Genomic DNA, 27874 nt, shown 5'->3' on the forward strand with positions numbered 1-27874 from the left:
GCCGTGGTGGTGAGGCCGTGAGTGTGGGGTCAGCCCTGAAAACCTTGATATGTCTCCTCCACGAAACAGTCACAAGAGCGCTTGAATTTCACCTGCACTCAGTGTTCATCCTGTTAGAGCCACTTCTTACGCTACAGTGTATTCTGAAAACAGGAGGGGAGGGGGCCCCCAGTGACGCTGGCTTCGGCGCCAGAGGTGAAGAGGGACGTAGTGGTCGCTGGTTTGAAGTGTGTGGACTTTTTGCTGCAGGTCAGCTCAGCAGTTTACCCGGAAAACCTGGGGCTGCTGATCAAAGATGGAACGAGACTTCAAGTTGTACGGTTGGTTTCGTTGTCCAAAGGACTGTCCAAATTGCTTCCTTCCTTATGGATATTTGGTGCCCAGGGAAGAAAAATGTATCAGGTCTGTACTATGCTCTTTTTGAGATCTTCCTTTTTTTGTTTTAGAAAACAGGGGATCTACCTTTTAGATCATTGAGCCCCACAGATGGCTCAGCCTGTCCTGTCTGTTAAAATGACCAGCAGCGGGGGAGGGGCAACCCTCCCCTCCCTATCTGTCAGGCACTGGGCATGTGGAGAGAGACCAGCAAAGGCCAGAGGGATGCCTTAGCTGTCCGCCCTTCTTGAGTTCACTAATGCTCGTTTATCGCTCTCTGTTTTCTGCCTTGTCCCTCTCTCATTTTTGTATGTATCAATATTTGGCAGACCTTTGACTTTGACAAATCCTCAAGTTCACAGGTACAGTTGCAACTGTGTTTCTCACACTGAATAAAGTGTAACTGAAGAAGCTTCTCAGAGCCCACTTCAGACCTCCCGTGATGGAGAGAGGAGGACCGAAGCCCTAACACTATTCATTTATGTTAAATTATTATTTTTATTTCTGTTAAATTAAAGGAACTGAAGCAACCTGTTATGCAGGAGGTTTCTGATTGCATCGTTGTTATGCAGACGGGAACTTCTTATCCTTACTCTTTAGGGCCCCGGGGTTGGCAGAATGGTAAAACAGGTGCGACCTGCTCCTGAAACTTGCCACGTAGCCACAGAGACATTTGGGCCTCAGCCAGGCCACCGTCATCCTTTGTGCCGGCCACTCCTGCTTGGATGGCTCAGTTGACGAAAGCGATCCTTCTGGAGCGGCTTGGATTGTGCTGAACTCTTGTCTCCGCCTGGGAGCCTCCCCTGCGAGCCTCTCGCCTGGGGCGGAGGGCAGAAGGAGATGCCTCTTCCATTTATTTCCCCCTGGCTGGTCTCCATGTCTTGAAGAAGGTTCGCGCAGTCCACGGCTGTGCTCAGTCGCTGAGTGACTCATCCCTGCCTCTTGGGAAGTGATTCCAGTTCACGCTCGTAGGTCACATTACGACACATTTAGGACCTATTGGGTAATTTATGAATAATCCAAGCTGCGAGGCTGTGTCAGTGAAGGCCAAAGGTTGTTTCTGTGTTATTTCTTTAACCTCAAATTAATGGCATGCTTTTTCAGGATCAAATCACATTTGATTTTATTTCCCATGTGCTTTTGTGTGTCCCACACAATGCCTTGCACATACAAGACAGTAAATATTTTGAGTAAGTGGGCTAGTCAGCGATTGAATAATGACATTATATGGTCAGAGCTATTACAGTTCAGGAAAAGAAGAGTGGAATAAAGTTGAAAGGAAGAGGTTATCAGCTGCAAACTGGTTATGGCTGATAGGTTCAAAACCAGCGTGGAATGATGGGTACTTATCTCATACATTTTTTCAGAAATTACTTACAGACATTTCTTTGTGTTTGCCATGTGCTGAACATTACACTAGGTATCAGGGCAGTAGGGACGAACATGTAAGACAATCGTGTCTGCCTTTTGAGTCTTACAAACACATGGACGTAACTGTAACCTGAGGTGGTGCTAAGTGCTGTGATGGAGCCTGTGGGGTTGGGATACGGGGCAGGATTGTTTTTAGTCTGAGAGTCGGCAGAGGGCTCTGGAGCGAGGATGTGTGTGAGGCCTTGTGTGGGGCTCTGGTTCAGGTTTTCTTTGTTTTTGTTTTTTTTATGACAGAGACAGAGAGAGAGGCAGATAGGAAGAGACAGGAAGAGAGAGGGAGAGAGATGAGAAGCATTAATCCTTTGTTGTGACACCTTAGTTGTTCAGTGACTGCTTTCTCATATGTGCCTTGACTATGGGGCTACAGCAGAGGGAGTAACCCCTTGCTCAAGCCAGTGACCATGGGGTCATGTCTATGATCCCATGCTCAAGCCAGCGATCCCACGCTCAAGCTGGTGAGCCCATGCTCAAGCCAGTGACCTTGGGGTTTCGAACCTGGGTCCTCTGCATCTAGTCTGATGCTCTATCCACTGCACCACTGCCTGTTCAGGCGCTCTGGGTTAGATTTAATTGGCATTGTGTCTCTGTCCATTTATCTCTGCCCCCATAGCACACACATATTTCAAGGAAAATGTCAGGTATGCCAGTAAGCCATTCCTGTAATTTTTTATTGTCTAACAAGTCTTGAGTTGTTTATTCCCCAAAAATCAATTTTGGGGCTTTGTTTTTCTTATTAATTGTTTAAAAAATTCTGAGGGTCGGGCAAAAGGATCTTAGCATCAATTTATTTGCCCTATCCTATAGTTTATTCTTTTTTTAAACCGTGTCAGTGAAACTAGCATAACACAAGGTGTTTTCCTCTCATTTTTTTTTTGTTATTGTTTGTTTTTTCCTTTGAAAATTGTCTCACAAGTAGTTTAGACAGGGTCTAAATTATAGACAGACAGGCCGGGAGATAGAAAGATAGATAGATAGATAAGATAGGTAACATACATATATACATAGATATATTTAAACACATGCCCTTTTGTTTCTTGTGCCTGGTCAGACCTTGAGAAGTTGTCCTTTTGTTTCAGGTTAAGAAAGCTGTGTTACTCTCAACAAAATAGAATGTTTACGTTCTTCATTTTTAGCAAGTTCAAATTCTGTATTTTTTAAACTTGCCTAATTTTAGGATTCTTTACAAAAGGCTGTTTGTTTTTAGCCTCACTTGAAACTTTCCTTTGAAGCGAGGCTGTCCTGGGACGTGGCAATTTAACCTGGGGCATCTGTCAGCCCTCACAGATCCATAGCAGGAACCGCAAGTTAGAGAACTGGGGAGTTAACCCCCCCCCCCCCCCAAGGAACAGCTGTCTGAATTTGTATGATCCATACATGCTAGACTGGTCGTTTTATGACTCCTGTGTTCTGAACTTCTCCATTCATGTCCAGCAATAAACAGATGGTTCCAGATCCACAAACCACGTTGTCATGGCCATGGCCATGGCCCACAGATGCATCTGGAAGCTTTCGCTGGCTTTGGGGGTGGGCTTGCCACCTGCCTTTACCTCCAGTGTGCATCACATGCTTGCTTAAGTGGACGTCCAAAATTCTGCATGCCCCAATAGGAGGCATTTAAATAAGTTTGGAGCAGCCACACTGAAGAATAATGACACAGAAAATATTTAATAGAAATACTGAGTAACATTTATTGGTCGTATGTTATGTGCCAGACACACAGAACAACACATTTAATTCTCAAAAACTAAGTATCATTCTTTTCCCAAGTTCACGTAGCAGGGGTGACCGCAGGGCATACTGTTTCTCTCCCCTGTATTGTAATCTGCTTTTTCTATCTAACAAAAACGGTGTGTATAAGGTAGCTGACACAGTTTTCTTTTTTAAATTGTTACATACATGCTTGTGTATATCCAGCTTTCTATGGATGGCAAGTTAATGGGTGATTTAGGTGATTGTAGTTTTCTTTTAGTGCTTTCCAATTTTTCTACAATATAGATGGATAACTTGTACAAAGAGTAGAGAAAAAGTAAGTGAAATTATTTAGCCGTAGATATATTTAAACAAAGGAGGAAGAGAAACAGGTTTCAACACAGAATAGCTGCCCACCTTCCTAAAATTTTACGTGTCTTTCCACCTTCCGTTATTGGGAGAAATTGAGAAGAGTCTCCAGTCCGTTGCTCAAGCAGGGGTTGTTACCTTAATTATTGGACACTTGCAGGTGCTTTGTTCAAGGGCAGAAGAATTTGCTCTAAGGAATAATGAAGCTCAGTTTAAGTAGGTGTTTCCCCTGTGGAAGTATAAATAAGTGAGCGCTTTCTTTTTACTTGACTGCAATCCTCCCTTGCCTGAGTTCTTCACCCACTTTCACGACTGGTCACCCCCCCCCCCCCCGCCTCCCATCAGCCCCCGCTCCCTGCATCGCAAAGCAGCTAAGAGCAATGAAATGCTTTTGCATTTTTTTTATTCATCCATTCATTTTAGAGAGGAAAGGGAGAGAGAGAGGAGAGACAGAGAGAGAGAAGGGGGGGGGAGGAGCTGGAAGCATCAACTCCCATATGTGCCCTGACCAGGCAAGCCCAGGGTTTTGAACCGGCGACCTCAGCATTTCCAGGTCGACGCTCCATCCACTGCGCCACCACAGGTCAGGCTTGAAATGCTTTTGATTATACAGAGGCTCCCTCTCCCCTCCCCTGTGTAGCACTGAACCCTTTCCCCCTTGCTTCTGTACATATCCCTGTGGCAGAATCTTGAGCAAGTCACCGTGCACCTGCTGGCTTTCTTGTCCTTCCGCCTAGAAGGCGAGTTCGGCAGGAGATGGGGGCTCGCTGACCTGTCCGTCAGACTGTAGCCTGTACTTGGCAGCTATCGATCATGGAATGGTGTGTATTCCATGTACACTTAGACCTAAGAGGTCAAGGGGTGGGACGTAAGAAAAAGGACTAGATAAAGATTAAGAAGAGCAATTTTAAGATCTTCATGGTAAAGCAAAGAGGACGTTGCCAAAGCAGGGGAAATATCTGCCTAATGCTCTTACTGCCGTCAGAATAGCCTGGAGAAATGAACAACCTTCCCGTCCGCGAAGGTTCCATCACACGCCCAGGAAGGCATTGGGATAGAAAGGAGTATATACCGTGTTCACCCACACTGTGGACGAGGTGTGCCCACAGGTTGTCGTCTGAAACTTTTGGAATAGGCAGTTTGGTTAAATAGACTGGCCACTTCCTCGATCTCATTTGCTTGGGGAAGAAACATTTGTTTGTTTGTTTCTGTCTGTCCTTTGAACAGCACCCTGGGGGGGAGGAAGTCTTACGGGAGCAAGCTGGAGGGGACGCCACTGAAAACTTCGAGGACGTCGGGCACTCGACGGATGCCAGAGAATTGTCCAAAACGTTTATCATCGGGGAGCTGCATCCAGTAAGTGGCTTTTGAGGACCTTTTAAAGTCTTTCTCTTGAAGGCTAGGGGGGTGACCCTCCTCAGGTCTGTAGACTTACAGGTTTCAAAAGGAGTAAAGGAAACTAGTTCCTTCTGATTTTACGACACTATTTTTGTCGTAAACAAATCGCCTGGAAACTTTTTTGTGTTCCCCTGGTTGCGTTCTCCACTGGAGTTTAGTGTCCGAATCCTCTTGCCCGTGGCCGTGGCCCTGGGGACAGTGTGTCTCCGGCAGTGAAGGGCTACGGAGCAGCACATTTTAGAAGGGGGAGAGAATCAACCCAGTATAGTTTTACTTTTTATTGTTTACTTTTTGGATGAAAAAATATATATATATTTAAGACCCTCCCTTCTATTTTCATTAGTTTGAGAATATTTTATTCTATTTTTTTTATTTATTCATTTTAGAGAGGAGAGGGAGAGAGAGAGGAGAGACAGAGAGAGAGAAGGGGGGGAGGAGCTAGAAGCATCAACTCCCATATGTGCCTTGACCAGGCAAGCCCAGGGTTTCGAACCGGCGACCTCAGCATTTCCAGGTCAACGCTTTATCCACTGCGCCACCACAGGTCAGGCCGAGAATATTTTATTCTAAAAAAAAGATTTTAATTTTTAAAAAAGTTGGCACTATTGGCCCTGGCCAGTTGGCCCAGTGGTAGAGTGTCGGCCTGGTGTGCAGGAGTCCTGGTTCGATTCCCGGCCAGGGCACACAGGAGAAGCACCCATCTGCTTCTCCACCCCTCCCCCTCTCCTTCCTCTCTTTTTCTCTCTTCCCCTTCTGCGGCCAAGGCTCCATTGGAGCAAAGTTGGCCCGGGCGCTGAGGATGGCTCCATGGCCTTTGCCTCAGGCGCTAGAGTGGCTCTGGTTGCGGCAGAGCGACGCCCCAGATGGGCAGAGCATCGCCCCCTGGTGGGCATGCCGGGTGGATCCCGGTCAGGCGCATGCGGGAGTCTGTCTGACTACCTCCCCGTTTCCAACTTCTGAAATAAATAAATAAATAAAAAAGGTTGGCCCTGTTAAATGAGTAAACCTTGCGCTCTGGCTGTGACAGCAGCATATCCACAGCAACATGTAGCTCTGACTGCATGGGTGCTGTTCTCAGCTCTGGAACTCACTCTGGATCAGAACACCTTTCAGGACTTAATCTGCTAATCATTTTTCTTTTTTGCAGTCAAGGCAGAGGGGACTTTGTGTTTCACAACCTACCTAGTTGAACCTAACACGAGAATTACGGAACAGTAATTTTTTTTTAGAAATCTCAATGAAAGGAAACACTTTGGAAACAGTGCTCTTGTAGACAGTTTTCACTCTGTAATATGCCTTTCTTTTTTCTTTCTTTCTTTCTTGCAGGATGACAGAGCAAAGATAACCAAGCCTCCGGTGAGTGTGGCCATATCAGTGGCTGTAGCTATCGGCACTGTATCTCATCCCCGCGAACTGGAGAGTAAAGGTCGTTTGCTGAGCTGACTAGGCCAGTACAGGCGTCTTTGTATAGGTTAGATGAATGTGTAACCTGTGGGCTCAGCTCGGCGAGCTTCTGTCTTTGTGCAGACCAGCCGTGATGCTTCATTAGGAGAGTCATGTGTTCTCTGCAAAAGACTTTCGGTACCTAACATAATTTTTTCATCGTGACCCTCAATGGACACCTTTTAAAGAGCTACGTTTTACAACCGGCACGCCACCTGTGGAGTGACAGGTTGGGCACAGCCTTCTTTTCTGAGAACCAGACATCTGACTGGGCAGAGGTCTTCAGATGTAAACCTCTGAGGACACTGTCCATGTCTCTGCTGCCACATCTCTGGGACACAGTCGATGTCCCAGTAAGTACTTACTGGATGAATTTCATGTTACTTCAGTTAACTTTTTGATGCCTTTCTCCTTAGGTAAAGAAAAGAGTTCTGGTAAGACTGGGTCTGTGCCCTGGTTCCATAGCCCTTCTCTCTGGGCTGATTACCTCCCTCATATCTGAAGATAAGTCCATAGTGAGCACTGGTGACCACAGCCAGAGCTCCTGAAACGTGCAAGCAGGGTGAACAGTTCTTAGCCTGTAACTAAGGGACTGTGTTGTGCTTAAAACAGACGGCAGAAAGTGTAACTTTCTCTCCTGGGTCTGGCTCTTGGTTCCTTCAAGTGAGACCGCACAGGGCTCGGGTTAAGATCTGGAAAACCCATTTACCAGCTGCTGCTGACGACAAGTCCTTGTCTCAGTTTATTCTCAAGAAAACCAAGCTGTGAGTCCAGCTGAGCGCGAAGGCCACGTTCACCCTGGCACCGCAGAGAGTCCAGTGTACGTCTGCGTGAGGCTGTTCCTCGTATGTTCTGTCCTCTCCCTGCTTGAGGAAGGCTGCAGTTCGGTGTTGGCAAGCTCAGTACTGTGTATTATCTTTTAAAGCTCAGTACTCTGGGCAGATAAAAAGTTGACTTCAGACTTTGAATTGCCTCTGAACAATTGCTTAGAATCCTTGCTGTTGGTCCAGATGGCTTCAGCACCATTTTTATTGACTACTCTTTGGACCACTGAAATTCTGTGGTGCATGAAGTTTTTGCTTTTTCTCCAAAGCCAGAACCCTGTTAGGTGTTCAGTATCTAATAATCTTGGTGTAAATCATTCGGCTGTAATCAACAACAGTTTGATAAGGCTTATTACATGAACTTAGGTCTAACGCAGGTCCAACTGTGTCCCAAACCAGGATGTCATCAAGCAAAAAGCACTGGTGAGGGCTGAGGTCTCCCACCATACCTGCCTGATTTTTGAAAGACAGACTCTTTTCTCCTCTGTTTGCTAGAACATGCTTACATTAGAGCACAACTGGGGAGATGATGCTCTTTTTCCTAGAGGCCGTAAGCAAATACAGCGATCGACCTTTCTTGTGCTCCAGGTTTACCAGAAGAGAGTGTCCTCAGATATTTCTTTGTCATGTGGGTCTGTATAACCCTCCATCTATCTCCAGACTGGTGCATGTATGTGCCGTGGTCCAAATTTTTGAAATGTTGCCTGCTGAAATATCTAGTTGAGTTGTGAAATAAGTGCACCCCAGATGATTAGCGGCCATTTGCCCAAAGGAAAACATGATGTCAGTTTGCCAGAACAAGGTCTTTGTGGACGTAGAAATGACTCATGGTCATTCAAGTTTGTCTCTATCACATGGGCTCACGTGAGGGGTGTCAGTAGTTGGCAGCCCCTGTCCCTGGTTGTAGTTTTCAAAGGATTGCTCTGTGACTTGATTTGGTTCTCACGATTTCCCGGTGGGATCCAGGGATGGTGAAGATGGTGGGATTCAGGCTTTGTCCCAGGCTGTGATCTTGTTCAGGGTCACACTGGGTGGCAGGCACCATGGCTGGTCCCCACGTCAGGTGTGGCAGGTACAATCTCTTAACCTTATGGAGGCTGTAGACTTTGCATGAAAGCTTCAATCTGTCAGTATTTTTAGGAAAGAGTTCCAGTTCAGGAGAGGGGCTGAGTAAGGTGAACTTATAAATGAGACGACTTTGGCCAAAGCTGCATGGGCTTTGCATGCTTGTATATATGAGAGCATATCACGTACCGTTTTCACTGTTAACCCACTTGGAATTGAACCCCTCATGGTCACTGAGTGAACAGGTGGCCAAGCCTGTGATAAAAACCATGGTCCACTCTCCCCATTTCCTTGTTGACATATTGATTAGACACGTACCCAAAACCAGTTTAGCCTCTTTGGAGCATTGGACAGGGAAGACCTTTTCCTTTTCATCCAAGTGCCCTTGGGCGATTCAGACGAGATCGGGTGTTCAGGGTGGTATGGCCGTAGACCCCATGGGCAATTCAAACCTGCTTGCACTCTCAAGCATCCTGGGTTAAGAGCCTCACAGATGAGAAGCAGTCAGACAGCTATGAGATCTTTTAAAGGTCAGCTCTTGATGTGGTCACTGTGCGTGCTGGTGGTGGTGACCTGCTAGCAGTTTTGGCCCTGGGGGGCGCAGGCAGCCTGGGATGAGGGGGAAGACCAGGCCAGCTGAGTATCCACAGAGCTGTCAGCATGTTGAGTAAATGCACGTGTTTGTGCTCAGGGTAACAAAGTAACGGAGTGTGTTTGCCTGATGTTTTCTGGTGCAGGCTTAACTTTCTAGCATGACCATAATATTTTACCTCCAATGAACTGCTGGGTTTCCGAGCTGATTGTGTTTCTTCTAATCGCTAAGCTGTATTTTTGTGTATTCCAGTTCACTTCTAAGAATCTTGATTAGTTTTATTTTTAACGTACAGACTTTGAAAAATCACCCCATAGTGGGTGGTGAATACGTCTTGTAGCCTCTAAAAATGGAACATTGCTCAAAAAGATAATACATGTGAAGTTTTCTTTTTCAACGATTTATTTTCCCCCCTCTCCTGTGTCAGGAATCGTAATGGCTGTGTTCCCAGGTTGGTGGGTCCCACAACTGCTTTGCCTGCTTGTCCCTGACCAGTTTCTGCCCTTTGTTAACCCGCCTGGCTGTGTGGAGCTTTGCCCTCGCGTGGACCCGTGCCCTGCCACTGCCTGCACTGCTAACAGTCTGCTCTGCTGGGCTTGGGTCTCCGGGGGCTGGGCTACCGCCTTATTCATGGCTGCCTTCTTTTGAGGCACTAATGCTTTCGCTGGTGTGGAATTTTAAAAGAATGCTCCTAACATTGGGAAGCCTGGCAAAGTTTATATTTCCCGAGGCCTTGGCTCTCCAGCCGTGTGGGAGAGGACACGCTCTCCGAGGTGGGGCCATGCTGGGTCACTTCCCCGGTCCCATCAGGGACGCTCAGCAGCTGCGGGGACGTGGCCAGGCCCGAACTGGGGAAGACCCCAGGGCCCAGGGCGTCCTGATTTGGAGGTTTCCTGGTGGGTGACAGTGTGAAGTTGGTCCCCAAGGCCTCCAGTGTCTTTTTAGAACTGTCCTGTCAGAGTTAAAGAAAGATTGTCACAAACTCTGCAGTTCAAATGGCAGATCTTAATTTTTTCTTGTCGATTGATGTGTCTTTTAACATAATTTGGGACACTTTTACCTTGTGTAAGATTTGAATGAAATGAATATTTTTTATTGAATGTTTTATTCATGGACTTGAAGAATTAAACTTTCTTCCTAAAGGTAATGATGGGGCCGTGTGTGTGTGTGTGTGTGTGTGTAAATCAGATAGATCTATTGTCCTTTTCTCTGTTAAAATATTTAAATATCTGTAATGTAGAGGATATTTTATGTAGCCTATCAGTTTTTAACATTTTCTTTCAAGTTATCTAGGTTGTGTTTGTAAGTAATTTAAGTATAGATCATTCTTCAGTATTTTCTTCTGGGAAAAAAATAAGATGAAATCATGCATTTGAGTGGAAAGAGGTCGATGATGTAATTTCCCCTTTTGCTGTGTTTTGAAGAATGCACTGAATGAAGAACTGTGATCTTTCTTTGACACAGGTTTTCAGTCAGTTCCCTTTAACTTACTTTACTTTTTCTCTCGCATTCCAGGAAACTCTCATTACTACGGTTGACTCGAGTTCTAGGTATGTGGTTGTTTCCTTTTCAAGTATCACTGTGATGATCAGGCTCACAGACTCACAGAGCCGGACTGTTGGCCTCTCCCCGCCCTGTGGGCCTGACACTGGGGCTCCCCCTGACCCCCCTCGGGGGACTTCCAGGGTTCATGTCCACTCGGCAGCTGCGCTGCCAAGGGCATTCCCTCCTGAACTCTGGACAATCTTCAGAACGACCCCAAAGTCCTCACTCCAGCCGCACCTCCCCTAAGGAGCAGCAGGAGCTCAGCGAGGTCCCTTCCCCCCCAGGGGACGTCACTAGTCCTCGGTCGTGTGTTTGGGGAGAGTGACTGGTGGCTCTTTGTGTCAGTTCACAGAAACAGATTGAAGTGAACGTGAGGGGCGGGGGGCGGTTGTTAGTTTTCCTACCAGCCTAGGATGATGGAGGAAACACCAGAATACCGGCTGGCAGCCCTTTTAGCAGCTCAGAACTGTCTTTTCCTCCAGAGAGGTCAGAGGGGCGGTTTCCAAGGCAAGTGAGTGGAACCCCCCCCCCCCAACACACACACACACACACAAGCACCATTGCTGTTCCTTTCAGCTGGTGGACCAATTGGGTGATCCCTGCCCTGTCAGCCCTGGCCGTGGCCCTGATGTACCACCTCTACACCGCGGAAGACTAGATGCAGCCCCGCCCCCCCCAGCCCGCAGGGGCGGGAGGCGCCGTGCAGCAGGAAGAGAGAAGCCCGTGTTCCCTGCTTCGACCAACAGAAACCTTCTCCCGAAAAGTCATCTTCTTACGCCCATCTCCCTTCCTTCCTGTATTAGAAACAAAACTGAACCAGAAAGAACCGTTCTGTTCCCTCTGCCCTTGACCTTTCGCAGTGTGCCTTTGTAGTCACCGACTTGGTCTCTGTGTCCCCTGGTGCCATAACATTCCTGAGTGTAGGCACCATCTTTTAAAAAACGCATCTGGCTTTTCAAATACACCAACCACCCTGTGTGCCTGTCGATTGGGGATGTCATTGTCTTTCACATGTAACACCTCCAGTAGTTCAGCAGAGCCACCTGGCATGCTTGCCACTGAGGCCCACGGGGTCCGTGGGGCACGAGGAACATAGGGGGGCGTATCTGATTGAGTTACTCGGTATGATCGCCTGTTGCCCATTTAGCTTCTTGTTCAAGGAAGTCAAGATAGGCCCCGGAAATGGTAGTGTAAGGATTTCTAAAAATTGTCCTACCCACAATAGAGGTCTGAAGAGGAGGTGGCCCCTAGGAGACTGCTCCTCTTCTTGGACTAGATTTTAGCACCAGCAGCAAAAACACAACCCTGTGAGCCATGAGAGGGCGCTGCACCTCTTCACCCAGCTCACGAATACCGAGCAGAGAAGTGCTCAGTTACAGAGGTTCTAAAGTGGTACAAGGTCCTCACCTGGAGGGGAAAATTGTCTATGTGTTTTTTTGTAAGGAAATGCCGGTTTCCTAACCCATCAAGACACACACATTGGAGATTGTGGGACATTAGGAATCTGATTTTTGAAGACACCGAGCTGAGGGTGATGAGCCGCTAGAGACTCTGACGTGGCCCCAGAGGACCCAGTCACTCGTCTCCATTGGTCCCTTCTGCCCTGTGCCTCTGGCCTTTCAGTGTGGGAGCTTACGGGGTGGATGTGTACACATAGTGGTCTGTGGGCACACCAGCTGAGTGCCGAGCACTGGGATGCGTCAGAGTCCACTGACACATTGGAAAGGAATATTTTTTATTATTACAGAGTATAACTTTTTATAACCGTTGGCGTGTTTCCCCCTTTTGCTGTTTTTGTCACTTGCAAGGTAAGTTAGTGTGAATCTAGGGGTTGGGGAAGGGTGTTGTGGCACATGGGAAAATACTTTGCAGAGAGGAATGAATCCTGTATTCACATTTCAATAAACACACGCCTGGAACAAAGCCACGCCTCCTGTGATGGACTCACCGTGCTCTGACATGCACCTCAGTTCTGGGACGCCCATGACCCGGGAGCCCATGGGCGCTGACTATACTGGCACCATGCCTTGGGCCCGGGCAGCTCAGACGTGAACCAGAAAGGAATGTTAGGACCTTCCTGCTGCCTTTTGACACTTGTCTAAGATTTCCACGGAGAACTCCCGGCGTTTCCTCTAGGAACGGAGAGCGGTTGGTCCACTGCTCTCATGCTGGAGGGTGCATCTGGGAGGGGGAGTAATAAACCCCAGGGATTAAGGTGAGAGGAGTGTCTACTCCCAGGGCTTTCTGGAAGTAAAAGCGCACTCCTGTGGGCAGTCGCTAATGGAGACCCACCGCGTTGCTGTGGTAGAGAGGAAAGCTTGAAAAGGAAAGCTTGGAACAGTTTTCTTGAGTACGTTCAAATTTTAAAATTACTCCAGGAGAGGTATTTTTTCTTTTGGTTGGTTGACCATTTATTTGCGTCTAGAGGACGCTGGATTGTGGTGTTGCTTTAGTTTGCTAAAGTACACACCAAGAATGTCATTTGCACCAGAGGATACAGTGGTGATTTTATCATCAGTCTCGTATCAGTTCCCTCTGTGTTAACGCACATGGCAGTTCCTATGGTCATTGTATTGCTGTGTCACATTACTGTCACTCCTATGAACTGACACTTCTGAGCACTTACTGCCCGCCAGACACTGGCAAGTCGATGACAAGAGTCATGTTATGTTGTCTTCGTGATGACTGCCAAACCCTCAAGCTGGGCTTTCAGCCTCTGTCCGTGGCTGCTCCTGCCTGTCCGTTGACTGCAGGCCTCGTGGTGGGGGCATGTGCATGTTGACCGACTCTCGCCCTGCACTCTGCACTCCTCCGAAGGGTGCGCGGGGATGGATGTTTCAGGGAGCTGGCCTCACCACGGAGGTAAACGCTTGCACAGACCCCACAGAAGGGGTTCCATACCGCGGATTTCCGCCAGGCCTCCCCCCCCCCCGATTTCTACCAGCCCCCCCTCCCCCGGCATGGGGACCCGGGGCTGCCTCCTCCTCTCCCCTTTTCTCTCTTCCCTTCCCTTCCTCTCACTTCTGCTTCCCTCTTCCCTCATGTTGCTGGGATGTGCTCTTAGAAAAAAGCAGGGCTGTAGAACAAAAAGGTGTAACCTGGAGTCACTATGTTGATCGGTATTTCAAAATAACTTATAACACGTGTTACAGGCCCTGTGTAAACATTTCCATCTCTTTAAGGTTGTGGCTCTTAGCTTATAAACTTTGGAATGTTAGTACTTTTACAAACCCGCTCCTAAATCGGCTATGAGATGAGTGGCAGGGGGTATATCTTATCCGAGCGACTCAAGGGTGGGCTAGCAGGTGATGTTTAAGAAGTGTGGCTCTTGGGAGCTATCAAGAACACTTGTACATTGACACTTTTATTGCTGACTCACTCATTCCCTGTTTTGTAAGTTTCTCTTCCTTTGTTTTGGGAACAACATGATACAAAGGAGAAAAAGGACATGGTGTATTTTATATTTTAACCTATTATATGCAGCCAGAATCACAAGCAAGGAAAGATAATTTGAAACGTTTTTTTCTCTGTTTTCATGAAGCTAATGGTATCATTTCTCCTCCTTGTCTGGTTCCTGACTTCTGTTGGGCAGGAAGTCATCCCCCCCCCAGGAGTGTGAGCCCCCTTCCTGTCCTGGGACCAGGCCCTGGGGCTGGATCTGACCCTGTGGGTGACTCCCCTCCTGCCCAGTCCCCTTCCTGCATTTGCATCCTGGGACCTGCTCTCCTTTGGACAGGCATCTGTCTGCCCGCCTTCAGGGGAGATGTCTGCGGAGTGCCCCGTGGGGGTTCTGGGAACGCCTTTCCCAATGGAGGGCGGGCTTCCCATGGGGTCTGCAGATGCAGATGGCATTGGGGGACACAAAGTACCCCAGAGTCGGTGGCTTAAAACAGGAACTCTTATCTCACAGTTTTGGAGTCTGCCACACAGGTGGGAGGGGGTGGCGGCTCTCAGGGTTATGGTCTGGGCTTGATCATCAGCCCTCACCACCCCCCCACCTGGGCGTGTGGGATGAGTGTGTGCACTTCCCTTCCTCCGGCTGGCTCTCTCGGAGAAGTGGCTGCTTTGAGGTCTGTGGTGGCTGGAACTTGAATAAAAAGGAATTGCAGTTGCAACATGTACAGTGAAAAGCCACGTCATGCCTGGCTACAAGACGCTGGGGTGGGGCCCCCGTGCCCCGTCTCCAGACTCCCGCGGATGTTCATCTCTGACTGCACGTGTGTTCTCTCTGTTGCCTTATCCAGACGTGCCATGGGCCTGGCTCCCTATCAGGGTGGGGAGCTCTGGGACTGGGGGTGGAGGAGTCGGTCGCCCTGGAGAGATGCGGTCGACTCCTGCTGGGTGAAGAGGGCACGTGGTCCCTGCTCGGCTGTCAGCAGGGGCAGGGTCTGTGCTCCCCGTGCCCCTGGGAGGAGGGGCTCGTGTGTGAACACAGACGGCGTCCATCGGTGGGGCTGGACTTCTGTGTCGGCCCCAGCAGCTGAGCAGGGAGATGTTTGTGTGTCCATCTGAGAGACGACAGAGAAGGGTTACAGGTGTGCCTGTGGGGCAAGGGGCGGGGTGAGAGGGTGCCATCAGGAGACACACTCTGCTGCGATCAACCCAGAAACAAGTTTTGAGAACCTGAGAGCAGTCACAAAACCACCATGTGAATCCTGAAACATACATTGCAGTCTTATCTGATTTTTGGTGGCCTGGTGTGACCGTTTCCATCCTGATAGGAAGTGAGTCCCGAGTCGTGGGCGGGCACAGTGGCGTCTATCCATCTGTTGGTCTGAAGTCCTAAAAATGGAGAAGTGGGAGCTGCTGTTAAATGCTCCCCTCTGAGCTCGTCGCCGGCCTGGGTGTCCACCCGGTCACCGCTTCCTGCTGAGGCTGGTGGCACAGAGGGTCCCTGAGTCACGAGAGTCAGTGCACCAAAGCCCGGGGTGGGGGTGGGGTTGGAAGTAAACTTCTGGCATAAGGGTAGTTGTTTTAAGGAGGGTGGGTGGTCTCAGAGATGCCCGATCCCAGAGATGGTCTCCTGGCATGGGAGGGGGTATTTGGAGCCTCTAGGACCAGGCTGAAGGGGACTCGAGGGTTGGCCTAGAAATACTTATCCATTTGGGGGTGGGGCTGCGGGGCCCTCCAGAATCACCACTCCCTTAAAAAGCCTCTGGAATAAATTTTCTGTATCCACCCCTTAGGTTCCAGGGAAACCAATGCAAGGTATGCACTGGCAGAAATGCCACCCCTACTCCAAGCAGTTTCAGAAGCCACTAAAATGGCATGTGGTCGTTTTTAGATGAGACTTGATTTAGAAGCGTTTTTCTCAGTCTTGAGATCTTGCTTCTAGGTGTAGATATTCTCTGTTTGGCTCAAATACATTATTACAAAGAGTCTCTTAGATTTTTAATTTGTTTTAATATTCTTGGAGCCATGAGGGAACTCTGGAGATGACTCTCCTTAAAGAGCCTGTCCCTTTCCTGGGACATAGGAGGCATTTGTTGACTGAATAACTAAACGAATCAATGACCACCATCCTTTGGTCTCTGTTTCTGATGTCTTCTCCCATCATTCAATTATGTTGACTGAGACAGCCCTTTGACATCACTCTTGGCACTGAGTCCACATGGTGTGGGAGCTGCCCAGCCTCAGAAGACAGTGAGGTCTAACAGCTGCCGCCGGGGGAAGCTGTCTGGGTTTCTTAATGTTGGAGCTCAGATGCCTTTAGACCCCCCTGGTTCCTCAGCCTGGCGAGAGGCAGACAGAGATGTCATCGACCTGAGGACGCACTGATGTGCAGAGCCTGACGGCGCTGCTGGCGGCTGAAGCCCTGTGAGCGCCTCCATCTCGGAGCCTGTCCAGACGGGCCGGGGCCAGGGCCAGGCAGGGCGCAGGGTTATCAGGAGCAAACAGACGGAGGGCAGGGCGGGCTGCATGCCCGAAGGTCGGAGCTCTGCGCATTTGATGAATTTTGTGCTAACTTACCCTTTTATCTCTGCCAAGCTGTGCTATCTCCTGACTTCAGCAAACCTGCCCTGGACCAGAGTTTAGCGGATTTGGAACAAGCTTGTAAGTTGACAGTAAGCCCAGCACGTAAACGCCTCCCTTTTAATTAAAACCTGTTGATTTGGGGGGCCCCAAGTGACACTTTCCTCCTGGGGAAATAGTGATGATTTCAGCATTCCAGAGTCATGACAGAGACCGAGCACTCACTAGAGAGAGAGAGAGAGAGGTTTTCTCTTGCCTCTCAGGCTGAGCTTGGTCAGGAACCAACCCCCGGCACCGAGCAGCTCGCAGACTTGCCGGCAGTGATGATTTAAGGCAACGCAGTGTTTTTGGTTGAAGTGTACATATTACAGCAAACCGCCCTTGTAGGAAAACCACGGAGCAGATTTAGTTTTCAGAACCATCACCACGGAGCCGTGTGCCCTTTTTTGGCTGGTCCCGTCTTTCTCAAGTGCATCTGGGTCCCAGAACCCTTTTCCAAATGTGGGAAAGTGGGAAGTCCTCATCATTTTCATTCACCCAAATGTTTGTTCATTGTCAGGGGCTTCTCTTTGTGTTGATTGGCCCGTTGATTGAGTAACGAGGGCATCACTGAAGATTTCTCTTACTTGAAGGCAGAGTGAAAACCAAGATGCTCCCGACACTCCTAGAGTTTGAGAACTTTCTACCTGGTTTCTATTGTCGTGTCCACACCCAACCAGCCCTTCTAACGGCCCCTTCAGCGGAACTTTCAAATACATTCAGCTGAGCCTTTGCAGCCAATACAGGAACATCTCTCCTTTTGCACAAATATTTTTTTCATGTTATGTCAATTTTAATTAATAGTGCTAATTGCAATTACAGAAATGGGCAGGATAAGCAGGCTGGAGCCAGGACAGGCGATAAGCATGCATTCTCTAGGGTGAGCAGGGCTGTGGGCACACCAGGAGGCAGATACCTTGTGGCTGGGGGCCTCGCTGCTTCTGTGTGTCCGAGTGGCTGGAGACAGACGTTTTGCTGGGTGACAGGAGTGAGCCGCCGGGACGGACTGATGGGATACCTTGTGGAGCTTACACCACCGAGTCCAGACTGCTGATTTGCTCCTGCCCATCCCAGGATCAACTCACACTTCCCGTTTGTGGTGTGCGCTGGTGTCGTGTGCATTTTCTCATTAACGAGTGTCAGTGTATGAGAGCAGAAACTCAAAGGGAAGACCTTTCTGGTCACTCTGGCCCAGCTGACGGGGGCCCAGACCAGCCAGTTGAATGTGAGTTACCGCTCGGGGACCACGCTTCCTGAGGGGATGTCTGCAGGCTCGAGGTCTAGGGATGGGAGCCTTCCTTTGGGGGGGGGGTATCCCATATCTGAGACATCAGTGTGGCTGAAAACGAGTAATAGGAATGGGTGAAGAGGACTCACAATGCACACAAGACGCCGGTGTTGGCATTTTTGTCCTTGTAAGTTGACCACTTGGGAATGGCCAGGAGGGATTTGTGTGTGGCCGGCTGCGTCGGAGCATGGCCCGTGTGGCGGGCAAGTGAAGTTTTTCCAGTTTAAAACGTGCGCAGTGTAGACAGTGTTTCCTGCTCCTCTAGTTTGCTCTGTGAATGCAGGGCAAACGTGGAGCCATCACTACTTAGAATAATAAACCCAGCATCTTTCACCAGGTGACAGTCTTTCTTGTCCTTGGGGGGAAAGGACATCCTGAGTCAGTTTGCATTTATGGCATTCCTATGCAACATGGTTCCGTTTCCTCCTGTGTTTGGACTCTCTGCCCCTCCTCCTTTCCGGCAGAGCTGCCTGGCGGGTGTGGGCAGATGGAACGAGTATATCTAGAGGAGGACCGTGTGCCTGTTCCCCTCATGGCCACCCTGGCCTTGCTGGGATGGAGCCCGTCCCCAGGAGCGACAACTGTCCCATAAGCCAAAGAAAGCAAGGCTTGGGTTCTGCTCAGCCTGTGGAGGTCGGCCGAGGCCTCTGACGCTTCTTGGCTTTGCTTGCCAGTCGTCAGTGACCTGAACCCAGTGTGGTGAAACCCGGTGCTGACACACTCGCGAGCCAAACCTCTCCACTCAAGAGTGCCCTCCCTCGAGGCAGGGGTGTCGATCGAAACTGTTTATTAGTCAAATATGGTCACCTTTCTGTCTCTTGCCCCTGACCACTTTGTTTTTAAACTCTGTCCCTAGGAAAATGTTCACAAGCTCGTCACAGAACCAGAACCCACGCAGGACAGCTTATGGGTTGGTACATGCCCAGTTAGGTAATCATTCGTCACCGGGAGCAGAGTTCAAGGAGCCGGCAATGCGGCACACCTTTGTTCTGGAGGCCAAGTGCGGAAGAACGCCTTTCTGACGCGGGCCTTTGAGGCCTCGGGGTCGTGCGGTGTTTGAGATTCAGATGAGAAAGTCATTCTCATGGTCACAGCTACTTCGTAGAGACTAAAGTCTGGGATGGCAAGGGTGCCTACTTTGAAGGGTTGGTCTTAAGGCTCGCCAAACTGTAAACGAAGAAGCAAGGTTTATATCATAATTTTGTGTATGACACCCCCAGACTATAATTTCCTATGGCCTAAATGTCTCACCTCTTGCTCATAAGAAACTGAGATTTTTTTAAAAATGTGCTTAGAAAGCCCTTTTGGAAAAACTTCTAAAACAGGAGTCGGGAACCTATGGCTCGTGAGCCAGATGTGGCTCTTTTAATGGCTGCATCTGGCTTGCAGACAAATCTTTAATAAAAATATAATGTTAAAAATATAAAACATTCTCATGTATTACAATCCATTCATTTCCTACCACTCATGTTCATGGTTGTGGGTGGCTGGAGCCAATCACAGCTGTTCTCTGGGGCAACACCAAATTTTTATTGGATAATGCGTAAAGTACATGGGTCGTTGTATGGCTCTCATGGAATTACATTTTAAAATATGTGGTGTTCATGGCTCTCTCAGCCAAAAAGGTTCCCAACCCCTGTTCTAAAATCATGCAAGCTAGCATGGCAACCTGGAACCTAGTTTTTCTTTTTTTTAAACAACCAAGAATCTCCAGTATAATCAAACCTAAGATGATAAAATAACTAACAGAAAATTAATTTCGTGCCACCAACCCACAAGAGTTCAGCCTTAGGTATTTGGGGGGCTGATGTGAGGCTGCCCTTCCTTACTCCTGGAGAAGTCCGAGAATGCAGGACCAGGAGGAGGGAAGCGCCCAAGGCCATCCTGGCTGATGGGGACACCGGGCAGCTCACTGAGGTCCTGGCCGATGGGGACACCGGGCAGCTCACCGAGGTCCTGGCCGATGGAGACACCGGGCAGCTCACCGAGGTCCTGGCCGATGGGGACACCGGGCAGCTCACCGAGGTCCTGGCCGATGGGGACACCGGGCAGCTCACCGAGGTCCTGGCCGATGGAGACACCGGGCAGCTCACCGAGGTCCTGGCCGATGGGGACACCGGGCAGCTCACCGAGGTCCTGGCCGATGGGGACACCGGGCAGCTCACCGAGGTCCTGGCCGATGGGGACACCGGGCAGCTCACCGAGGTCCTGGCCGATGGGGACACCGGGCAGCTCACCGAGGTCCTGGCCGATGGGGACACCGGGCAGCTCACCGAGGTCCTGGCTGGTGGGGACACCGGGCAGTTCACCGAGGTCCTGGCTGATGGGGACACCGGGCAGCTCACCGAGGTCCTGGCCGGTGGGGACACCGGGCAGCTCACCGAGGTCCTGACTGATGGGGACACCGGGCAGCTCACCGAGGTCCTGACTGATGGGGACACCAGGCAGTTCCCTCGCTCTGTTCCGCTGGTTAGATGGTGTCAGAGCTGTGGGGGTGTGTCCTGCAGTGCAGCTGCTGAGGGACAGTCAGGACACACTGAAGGGGCACATTGGGTGTGCCAGGGGCATTCCTCGATGAGCCAGGTGAGCTGAGACCAGGGCAGGCAGGATGCCAGTGGGACTTACCCCAGCTGGGGCGGAAGACACAACTACAAGTCTGAGCGTGCCCTGTGCATGTTTGCCCACGGAACCCAGAACCAGGCCCACACGCTTCTTCCTGTTGAATCTCTGCATCAGGAATGGTTTGGGCCCCAGGTGGTTTCGTGGCACTCTGCTGTTGCTTCTGATTTGGAAGCCTCTCACCTGCTTGGCCCCTCCCGGGCAGGTGACTCAGCCCCTCACTGGGAGCAGAGCTTTGCCAAAAGGTGCTGTCCAGCCACACCCACCCTGGGCACCTCCTCGGTGGCAGGTGAACGTGTAGGTAAGTGTCAAGCATCTCCACCTCCAAGGTCACCATCGTCAACGGAATTCAGATCTCCGGTCTCTGATGGGAAGAAGGGGCGTTTGCAATGGACACACTGTGGCGTGTCTTTGCCTGAAGCTCTGTGTTGAGCGTATGGCTGACAACCTGTGCCCACCTCTCTGCCAGCATTGCCTCTGACCCCAGCAACAGAGGAGCCTTTCTGTTAGCTCACAGAAAGAATCTCATCAAAACTTCCCGTCACTGCAACACGTGGGCCACGTTGACTTTTGGGCACAGAGTTGAGTTGGATGTCGTGAAGGAGAGGGTGGCTCAGGAGACCAGCCGGACCCGGTCGCCCTGTTCCAGTCTTGTAGCGTGGCTTGGCAGCGCATTCTCGGCCCTCCCCTTTCCGTGGCTTCTGGCGGGCCTCTGTGCTGCGTGGCGGGTGCAGGCTCAGCTCGCTCCCGGCCAGAGCACTGCAGCGGGGTTCTGGGACCCTCGAGTTCCTGCATGTGTTCCACATTCCCAGGCCTAGCGGGAGCAGGCGAGACTGGCCTCCCCCCACCCGTGTCCTTGCCGCTTTGGGTCCGCACCTGGGAAGGGAGTCGTTCTGGATCAGTTCTGGTGAGAACTCTTGGCTCCTGCATGTGTCTGCCTGACACCCTTCTCTGCCCCTGCCTGGGACCCCGCTGACCATGCAGTGGGCAGGGAGGGAGTGTCCTAGGAGCAACTTCCCCAAGAGAGCAGGAAGGGGTAGAGCAAAGAGCCTGGCCCCCTCCCCTCCAGGACAGTGCTGGGGCATGCTCTGTAGTCTCCTGTGGGACTGAGACCCCAGTGCCTATGAGCACGCCCCTGCCTCATTAACACAAACTTCCCTGTGTCGCTTCCCATTCTTGGACACCTCACACTGAACCTGTTTGCCCTTGGAGGCTTGTCCCAGGGTCCACTTCCGGGTAACACCTAGTCTGAGACACACAAACTTCTCTGGAGACCAGTCACCCTCACTAATGTGGGTTCCATCAAGTCTGTGTTAGTGCTAATGCTTACAAAGGTTATCATCTCTTCATCTTCCTTTCTGGAAATACTATTCTAAATAAATCACAACAAAAACTTAGTAAGTTATAAAACATATTATCATGAGACAATTTCTGGTTCGAGAACAAGAAGTGCTCACATTGGCCCCCTAGTGCTAATGCCCAATAGTACAGGTATGATGCCACTACAGAATAAGACACCACCTGTAAATATTCTTCCAACAGATACTCTAGGAATTGTGTCTGTTGGCTCTTCGTTTATTAGATATCTGCGTGAAGGACTTGACCTCATTTGTTACTGGTTCAAGCAAGACATCGCCTACTTGATGGCACAGACCAACAAAACGTGTCACAGTGCACGTCGCCTTATAGCTAGAGGAACGGTCACTCCCTCAAGTGTGTGATGATCCCTCAACTGTGTGTGCTTCCACTTGTGGAGCACGTGTTCACCAAGTGCGGCCATCTGTCGGAGCCATTTGTTACTAGAGACGCAGAGCTGCACGCACCAGTGCAGGCGGGGGGCATGTGCACGAAGCCAGGTGGCCACGTGGGGTACCTTCTGTGTCAGGTGGGCTCCATGTTCCAGGGGAGCCTGGAAGGAGAGGCAGACAAGGGAGAAAGTTAGTGTACTTGACGTGCAGAACCTGAAATAAAACATGCCCTTCCCATCCCTAAATGAGACCGAGGGTTGTCCAAAGCCTCAGAGGTTTCATTGGAAGTCCATTCTGTTGCAATTTTAATTGACATTTCCAACTATCTTGCAACACAGGCTGGAAGGGTCAGTGGGGCTGACTGCGCTTGGGATGCTTGGGAAGGCCCGTGCTGCTGGTGCACGGTGATCTCCCGCAGCTGTGCATGAGAGCTTGTCTCCCGTCCTTGGCAAGCACCAAGGGGTGGGACAGAAAGGGCACCTGGTCAGGGGCCACGAGAAGTGGGCTTTTGAGGTTTTGCCTGTAACTAAGTAACTGTGACCTTGGGTAACAAGTTCCACTTCTTTGGGTCCCAGTTTCTTCCATCCTGGATTAGTGGACCCGTGACGAGCATATCTTGTTGCATCAGTGGCAGTATAGGAAAAACATGGTCGCCATGGATTCTGATCTAGAAAGTCACGTTCGGTACTGGGTCAGGGCAGGGGAGCCTCCGGGAAAGACAAGGCATGGAGTGTGTGACCAGGTGTGGCCCGAGCTGACGCCTGCGCTAGGGGTGCTGGTTTGCGAAGGACGTGCTGTTCCCTGGCACTGAGGGAACACATGAAAAGGCACCCTGTGTGCTGTATGTCATTCCGGTCGCAGCCGTATGAAACCTCTTGCACCGGTAAAGGAGCCGGAGTGGGTTACCCCACCACCTGTGGGGCAGGCCCCGCCGGGGGTTGAGCAATAGCTGGGTGTCTTACTGAAGGCACACAGGTTCTGGGGCAGAGGTCACTGGAACATTGTGCTCCTAGCGAGTGTCCTCTTGTTCTGAGCGCTCCGTTCTGGAATAATCAAGTAAGGGAGTATTTAAAAAGGGATGTTCAAATGAGTAACACATAGAACTAATCTTAAAGCCTGGATCTTTTGGGGGGAGGGGGGAGTTTTTTCACTTTAAAAGCTTTTTACTTGTGGTAAAGTATGCAATAAAATTTGCCATCTCATCCATTTTTAAGTGTGTGGTTCAGTGGTGGTAAGTATACATTCACATTATTGTGCGACAGGTCATTAGAATTTCTTCACCGTGTAAGACTCCATCCCTGTTATACAGCTCTTGCCCCCCATTCCCCAGCACCTGGCACCCACCTTTCTACTTTGTTTCTATGAAGTGTGTGTGCACTGAGCTGAGTGGGCGTGTCCGTTATGTGATTTCCTTGAAACTCGCAAGCACGTGGCTGAAGGACTTAGCTCTAAAGGCGTGAAAAGTGAATTTCCTTCATCCTTGCCTTCTAGTCCTTCTGTTGCTCTCTGGTCTTTTTCCAAAGATGCTCTGTAAGTTTAGAAATGCAGTTTGTACTCCCTTCCCTCTTTCCCTTCCCTCTTTCCCTCCTCCCTTCCTTGCCTCCCTCCCTCCACTACCTCCAGCCTCCCAGAACCTGCCACCACTTAGTTCTAATGTTTTCCAGCTGTAGGATTTCCTTAGCCTTACAGACCCAAGGGTCCGGAAGAGGAGAAGCTGCCTGGGCCTTTCTTTCATTGATTCCTGCAATGCCTGAGACGCTGAGTGAGTAGGAAGGCGTCCCTCATCCTACTAGGAATCCATCCAGCCACACTGGAGGCAGAGGGGTGGGGCTTTTAAAGCAATAGCTGGGACATGAGATCGCTATAAAACTTTAGACATGGGAAGGAGGTGAATGATACTGAGCAATTACTGTTAACTTTCTTAGCTGTAAAAATGGTGTTGCCGTGTGAGGTTAAAGATGCACATTTACAGGTGACATCACATGACCTCTGAGATTGGCTTTCTGATGATCCCTCAAAATTTGGATGATTTTTGAATTGTGTAACAAACATGGAGATTATTATACTATTTTCTATATTTTTGAATATATTTGAAAATTCCATAATGAAGATTTTAAAATAGTAAAAAAAAAAAAATTTTTTAAAAATAAAAACCATGGCTGACCAGTCTCCTTTATAAAAAATGGTAACTCTCAAAATCAGGAATTGCTACACTGTATGCAACTTGGAATGTAATATTTGTGATTTTGATTTCTTTCTCCAGAAATTAGAGTGTGTGTGGACAGAGGTGGCCCGTGACCTGAAGTCACCTTAGACCTCGTGCAGCTTTGGAGGTCGGGTGGTAGCCGCTGCGACCTCAGACTGTAGTTAGAGTTTGATGTGACATCTTGTGAAATACTTGCTCTGTCTTGACAAGGACACATACAGGGTTGCAGAAGAGGCGTTTTACACCTGCAGCCTGTGCTTACCTTTGTACAGTCTTGAATACCTCTGTGAGCTGGGAGGTGTCTCGGAGTGGGGTGCATGTGAGGGAGAGGGGGCGAGACTGCTGACCTGTCCAGCTCTACCCAGAGCTGGTCCATGGTCCCCGACGTTAAAGAGATCTACGGTGCCCAGAATGTCATGTGGGGATTGATGAACACTTTATCTGACATAAATATTTGGTTGTTCGATTGTTCCTGCACCATATTTTCTTTCTTCCTGTTGTGCAGTCACATCCAAAGTTCTATTTACAGATCACGGAGTCCGTTCAGAAGCATCGATCCTGGGTCCTAAGGACCCGTGCCTCACCTCCTGCCCACTCCTTGCCCCCAGGCTCAGCTTTGTGAGCACAGCCTGCTTTACCTGTGTGTCAGCCCCGGTCTGCCATGCAGCCACATGCTGGTTCTTGGCGGTTCTTTAGCGGATCTGTTCCTCACTAGCCTCCTGTTGGGCTCTGTGTCCCTGAGGGTGGCCCTCACTTGCTCCATACTGGGTGTTCCTCCCAGGCACCCGAGGTGGCCAGCTCGGGCCCAGCTCAGGTGCAGGATCACCGGGCTAGAGGGCCAGGGACAGGGGGCAGGCTGCCCTGACCCGGCCTCAGGGGCGTCACGGTGGCTCTGACCTCTGGTCAAGCTGGCAGTGCGTTCAGCGAGGCTGGTGACCCCTCTGTCCTTTCTGCTGTCCCTCTGTCCCTCCTTCTCTCCCTCCTTACCACCCTCTGCCCCTCCGTCCTTCCCTCTGTTGGCTTGCTCGCTCTGGTGTGCCTCCCTGATCCTCGTGTCCCTTCTGAGTCCCTTGGACAAACCTCCTGCACTGAGTTTGTGCTCTTAAATACTAGCTGGGTTTCTGTTCTCTGACCCGGCCCTGGCTGACCCAGTGGGTCTGGGGCGTATCACTTTGTTCAAATGTTTAGAAAACGGGAAGGGGGGGGGTGCACAGAAACCACGTTGCCAATTCAAGAAAGTCACGTTTTGACCCCCTGGAGGGGAGTGTTGGAATTGGGTAAACTGTTAAGAACTCTCAGCATGAAAAGATTTGAGTGTGAAGGGGAAAGCGCCAGTTGGGAGCCATGGCAGGTGGAGGCATGTGGTCCCCAGGTCCCCTGAGAGGCCTCCTGGTGTGCTCCCCCAGTGTGCTCCCCGGTGGGGGACAGTGAGCCCAGGCCGTGGCTGGTTCCCGGGGCTGTCCCAATGGCACCTGCACCAAGCATCTGCACTTGGGCCACACTGCCTGAGTTGGGATGCTGGCTCTGTCTTCCAGCCCCGATGACGTTGGGCAGTTTGTCTGAACGCTTTGTGTCTTGGTTTTGTCTTTCATACAAGAGAAGGTAATGGCTTCTGCTTATTTAAGTCCCCATGGGAATTCAGTGAGTTGGTTTGTGGAAAGGTTTTGGGACACTTTGTGGTATTGAGCACGTGTTCAGTTAAATGGTAGCTGTTCTCAGGGATTCTGTTGTCAGTTGGTGTCTAGGTACAAAGTCTGTGCTGGAATCGTAACACGTTTAGACTGATGAGACCGACATAATAAGCCATACTCCAGACAATGCTCCTCGAAGGGAGAGCAGCTTTATCCACAATCGGACAGGCCCTATTTTGTTGTTTAAATGACATTTTTCTTTAGCTCTCCTTCACACACACATGCATGCTTATCCTGAGAGTGGAAAATATCCTAGATCTGGAATCCTGGCCAATATGGAAATCGTAAAACCATGATTAGACAGGCAAGTTGAAAAATAGAACTTCCTTTATACGTCATTTCCTGCAGTGAAGACTGAAGACTGCGTCTGGTTATTCTGATGTAAAGTCGCATTTTCAGAAGTCAGATGTGTGACTCAGCGACACTAGCTTGGTTGGAACCTTCCGTGATGATCCTGTCATTTCAGCTTACGTCTTTCCTGTGAAGAGCTTTCATTCTGCGTGCACACAGCATAAGCTATAAACATTTCAGCCCACTGACGAATGTTTACAAGGAGAACTAGGTAAAACACTTGTTACCAGCTCACTACTCTTTGTTATTACACGTGGGTATTTATCTTCCTAAGCTGCCTTGGCTTCCGGCACCCAGCTGACTTCAGCAGCAGCAGGAGGAGGAGGAGGCGGGAGGGAGGGATTCCTCTGCGCTGTTGACGGCACCAGGCCCTGACAGCCCAGTCTTTTCTGGGATTTTTGATGTCTTAGGTCTGGGAGGAAGGGATTGCTCTTGGCCAGGCCACTTAGGTAGGGGTGTGTACTTGGTACCTGCTGCCTTACATCAGATGGTGATTCAGAGGGCATCCTCGCTGGAAAGCTGATACTCCCATGTCTAAGTCTACTAGTAATTAATAGAAAGGCTGGAACCAAACCTGTGTGATTATGGGGTTGGTGAATGCACCTAAGCGTTTTCAGTGCCTTGCTTTTTATTTAATTTAGGAAGTTCCAAAGTGCTCGTGAGACCTGAAGACCGTGACCAACTAATTCTCATTAAGTTTTGAAAAAAAATATCACGTCAATAAGGTCCACGTCGGCCCTATTGCACCGATGTAAAGGTTCTTATACCGTTGTGACATGATTTGTATTAGAACACTTGAAAATAGTTAAAAAAATTTTTTTTTATGTTCTCCTTTTTTAACGTCATTTCCAAAGACTTAATTGTTCTCATCCTGCTGTTATTATTTAAGTCTCTATTCAGAGTACACGAGGCAGGATGTTTTGGGTTAACTCTTATTTAATGAGAGAGCGGAAATAGTCCTGAACTGTCAGTCACATTACAAACATCACTTGAATTTAAAAACAAGTATTATTATACATCTAATATAGCAGAAACGACTGAAGGGAAACCATTTCTGCCATGATTGGGTTTCCACAATGAAGATGAATCAGAGTAATACCAGTTTACCATCAAAAAGTTAGTAGAACGTAGCTGGTCTTGGATGCTTTAGAGAGTGTTGGGCCCGGGCAGTATGTCTGCTTACTACAGCGGGGAAGGTGGGCGTAAGGTATTTTTTTTCCCTGCCGAG

The 27874-nt window shown here is 49.6% G+C and overlaps 1 protein-coding gene across 1 annotated transcript in view; it reads left to right on the forward strand.

Annotated features, from left to right (window-relative positions):
* The window catches only part of CYB5A (cytochrome b5 type A), a 29506-nt gene extending 16852 nt beyond the window's left edge, over nt 1–12654 (forward strand). Inside the window, exons 2-5 of the mRNA XM_066246348.1 lie at nt 5092–5220; nt 6589–6618; nt 10702–10736; nt 11308–12654. Coding sequence (XP_066102445.1) covers nt 5092–5220; nt 6589–6618; nt 10702–10736; nt 11308–11389 — 276 coding nt within the window. The 3' untranslated portion in view covers nt 11390–12654. The remainder of the gene's footprint in view (nt 1–5091; nt 5221–6588; nt 6619–10701; nt 10737–11307) is intronic.
* The last annotated feature ends 15220 nt before the right edge of the window (nt 12655–27874 follow it).

Source organism: Saccopteryx bilineata, chromosome 11, assembly GCF_036850765.1.
Source record: "Saccopteryx bilineata isolate mSacBil1 chromosome 11, mSacBil1_pri_phased_curated, whole genome shotgun sequence".
Classification (NCBI taxonomy): domain Eukaryota; kingdom Metazoa; phylum Chordata; class Mammalia; order Chiroptera; family Emballonuridae; genus Saccopteryx; species Saccopteryx bilineata.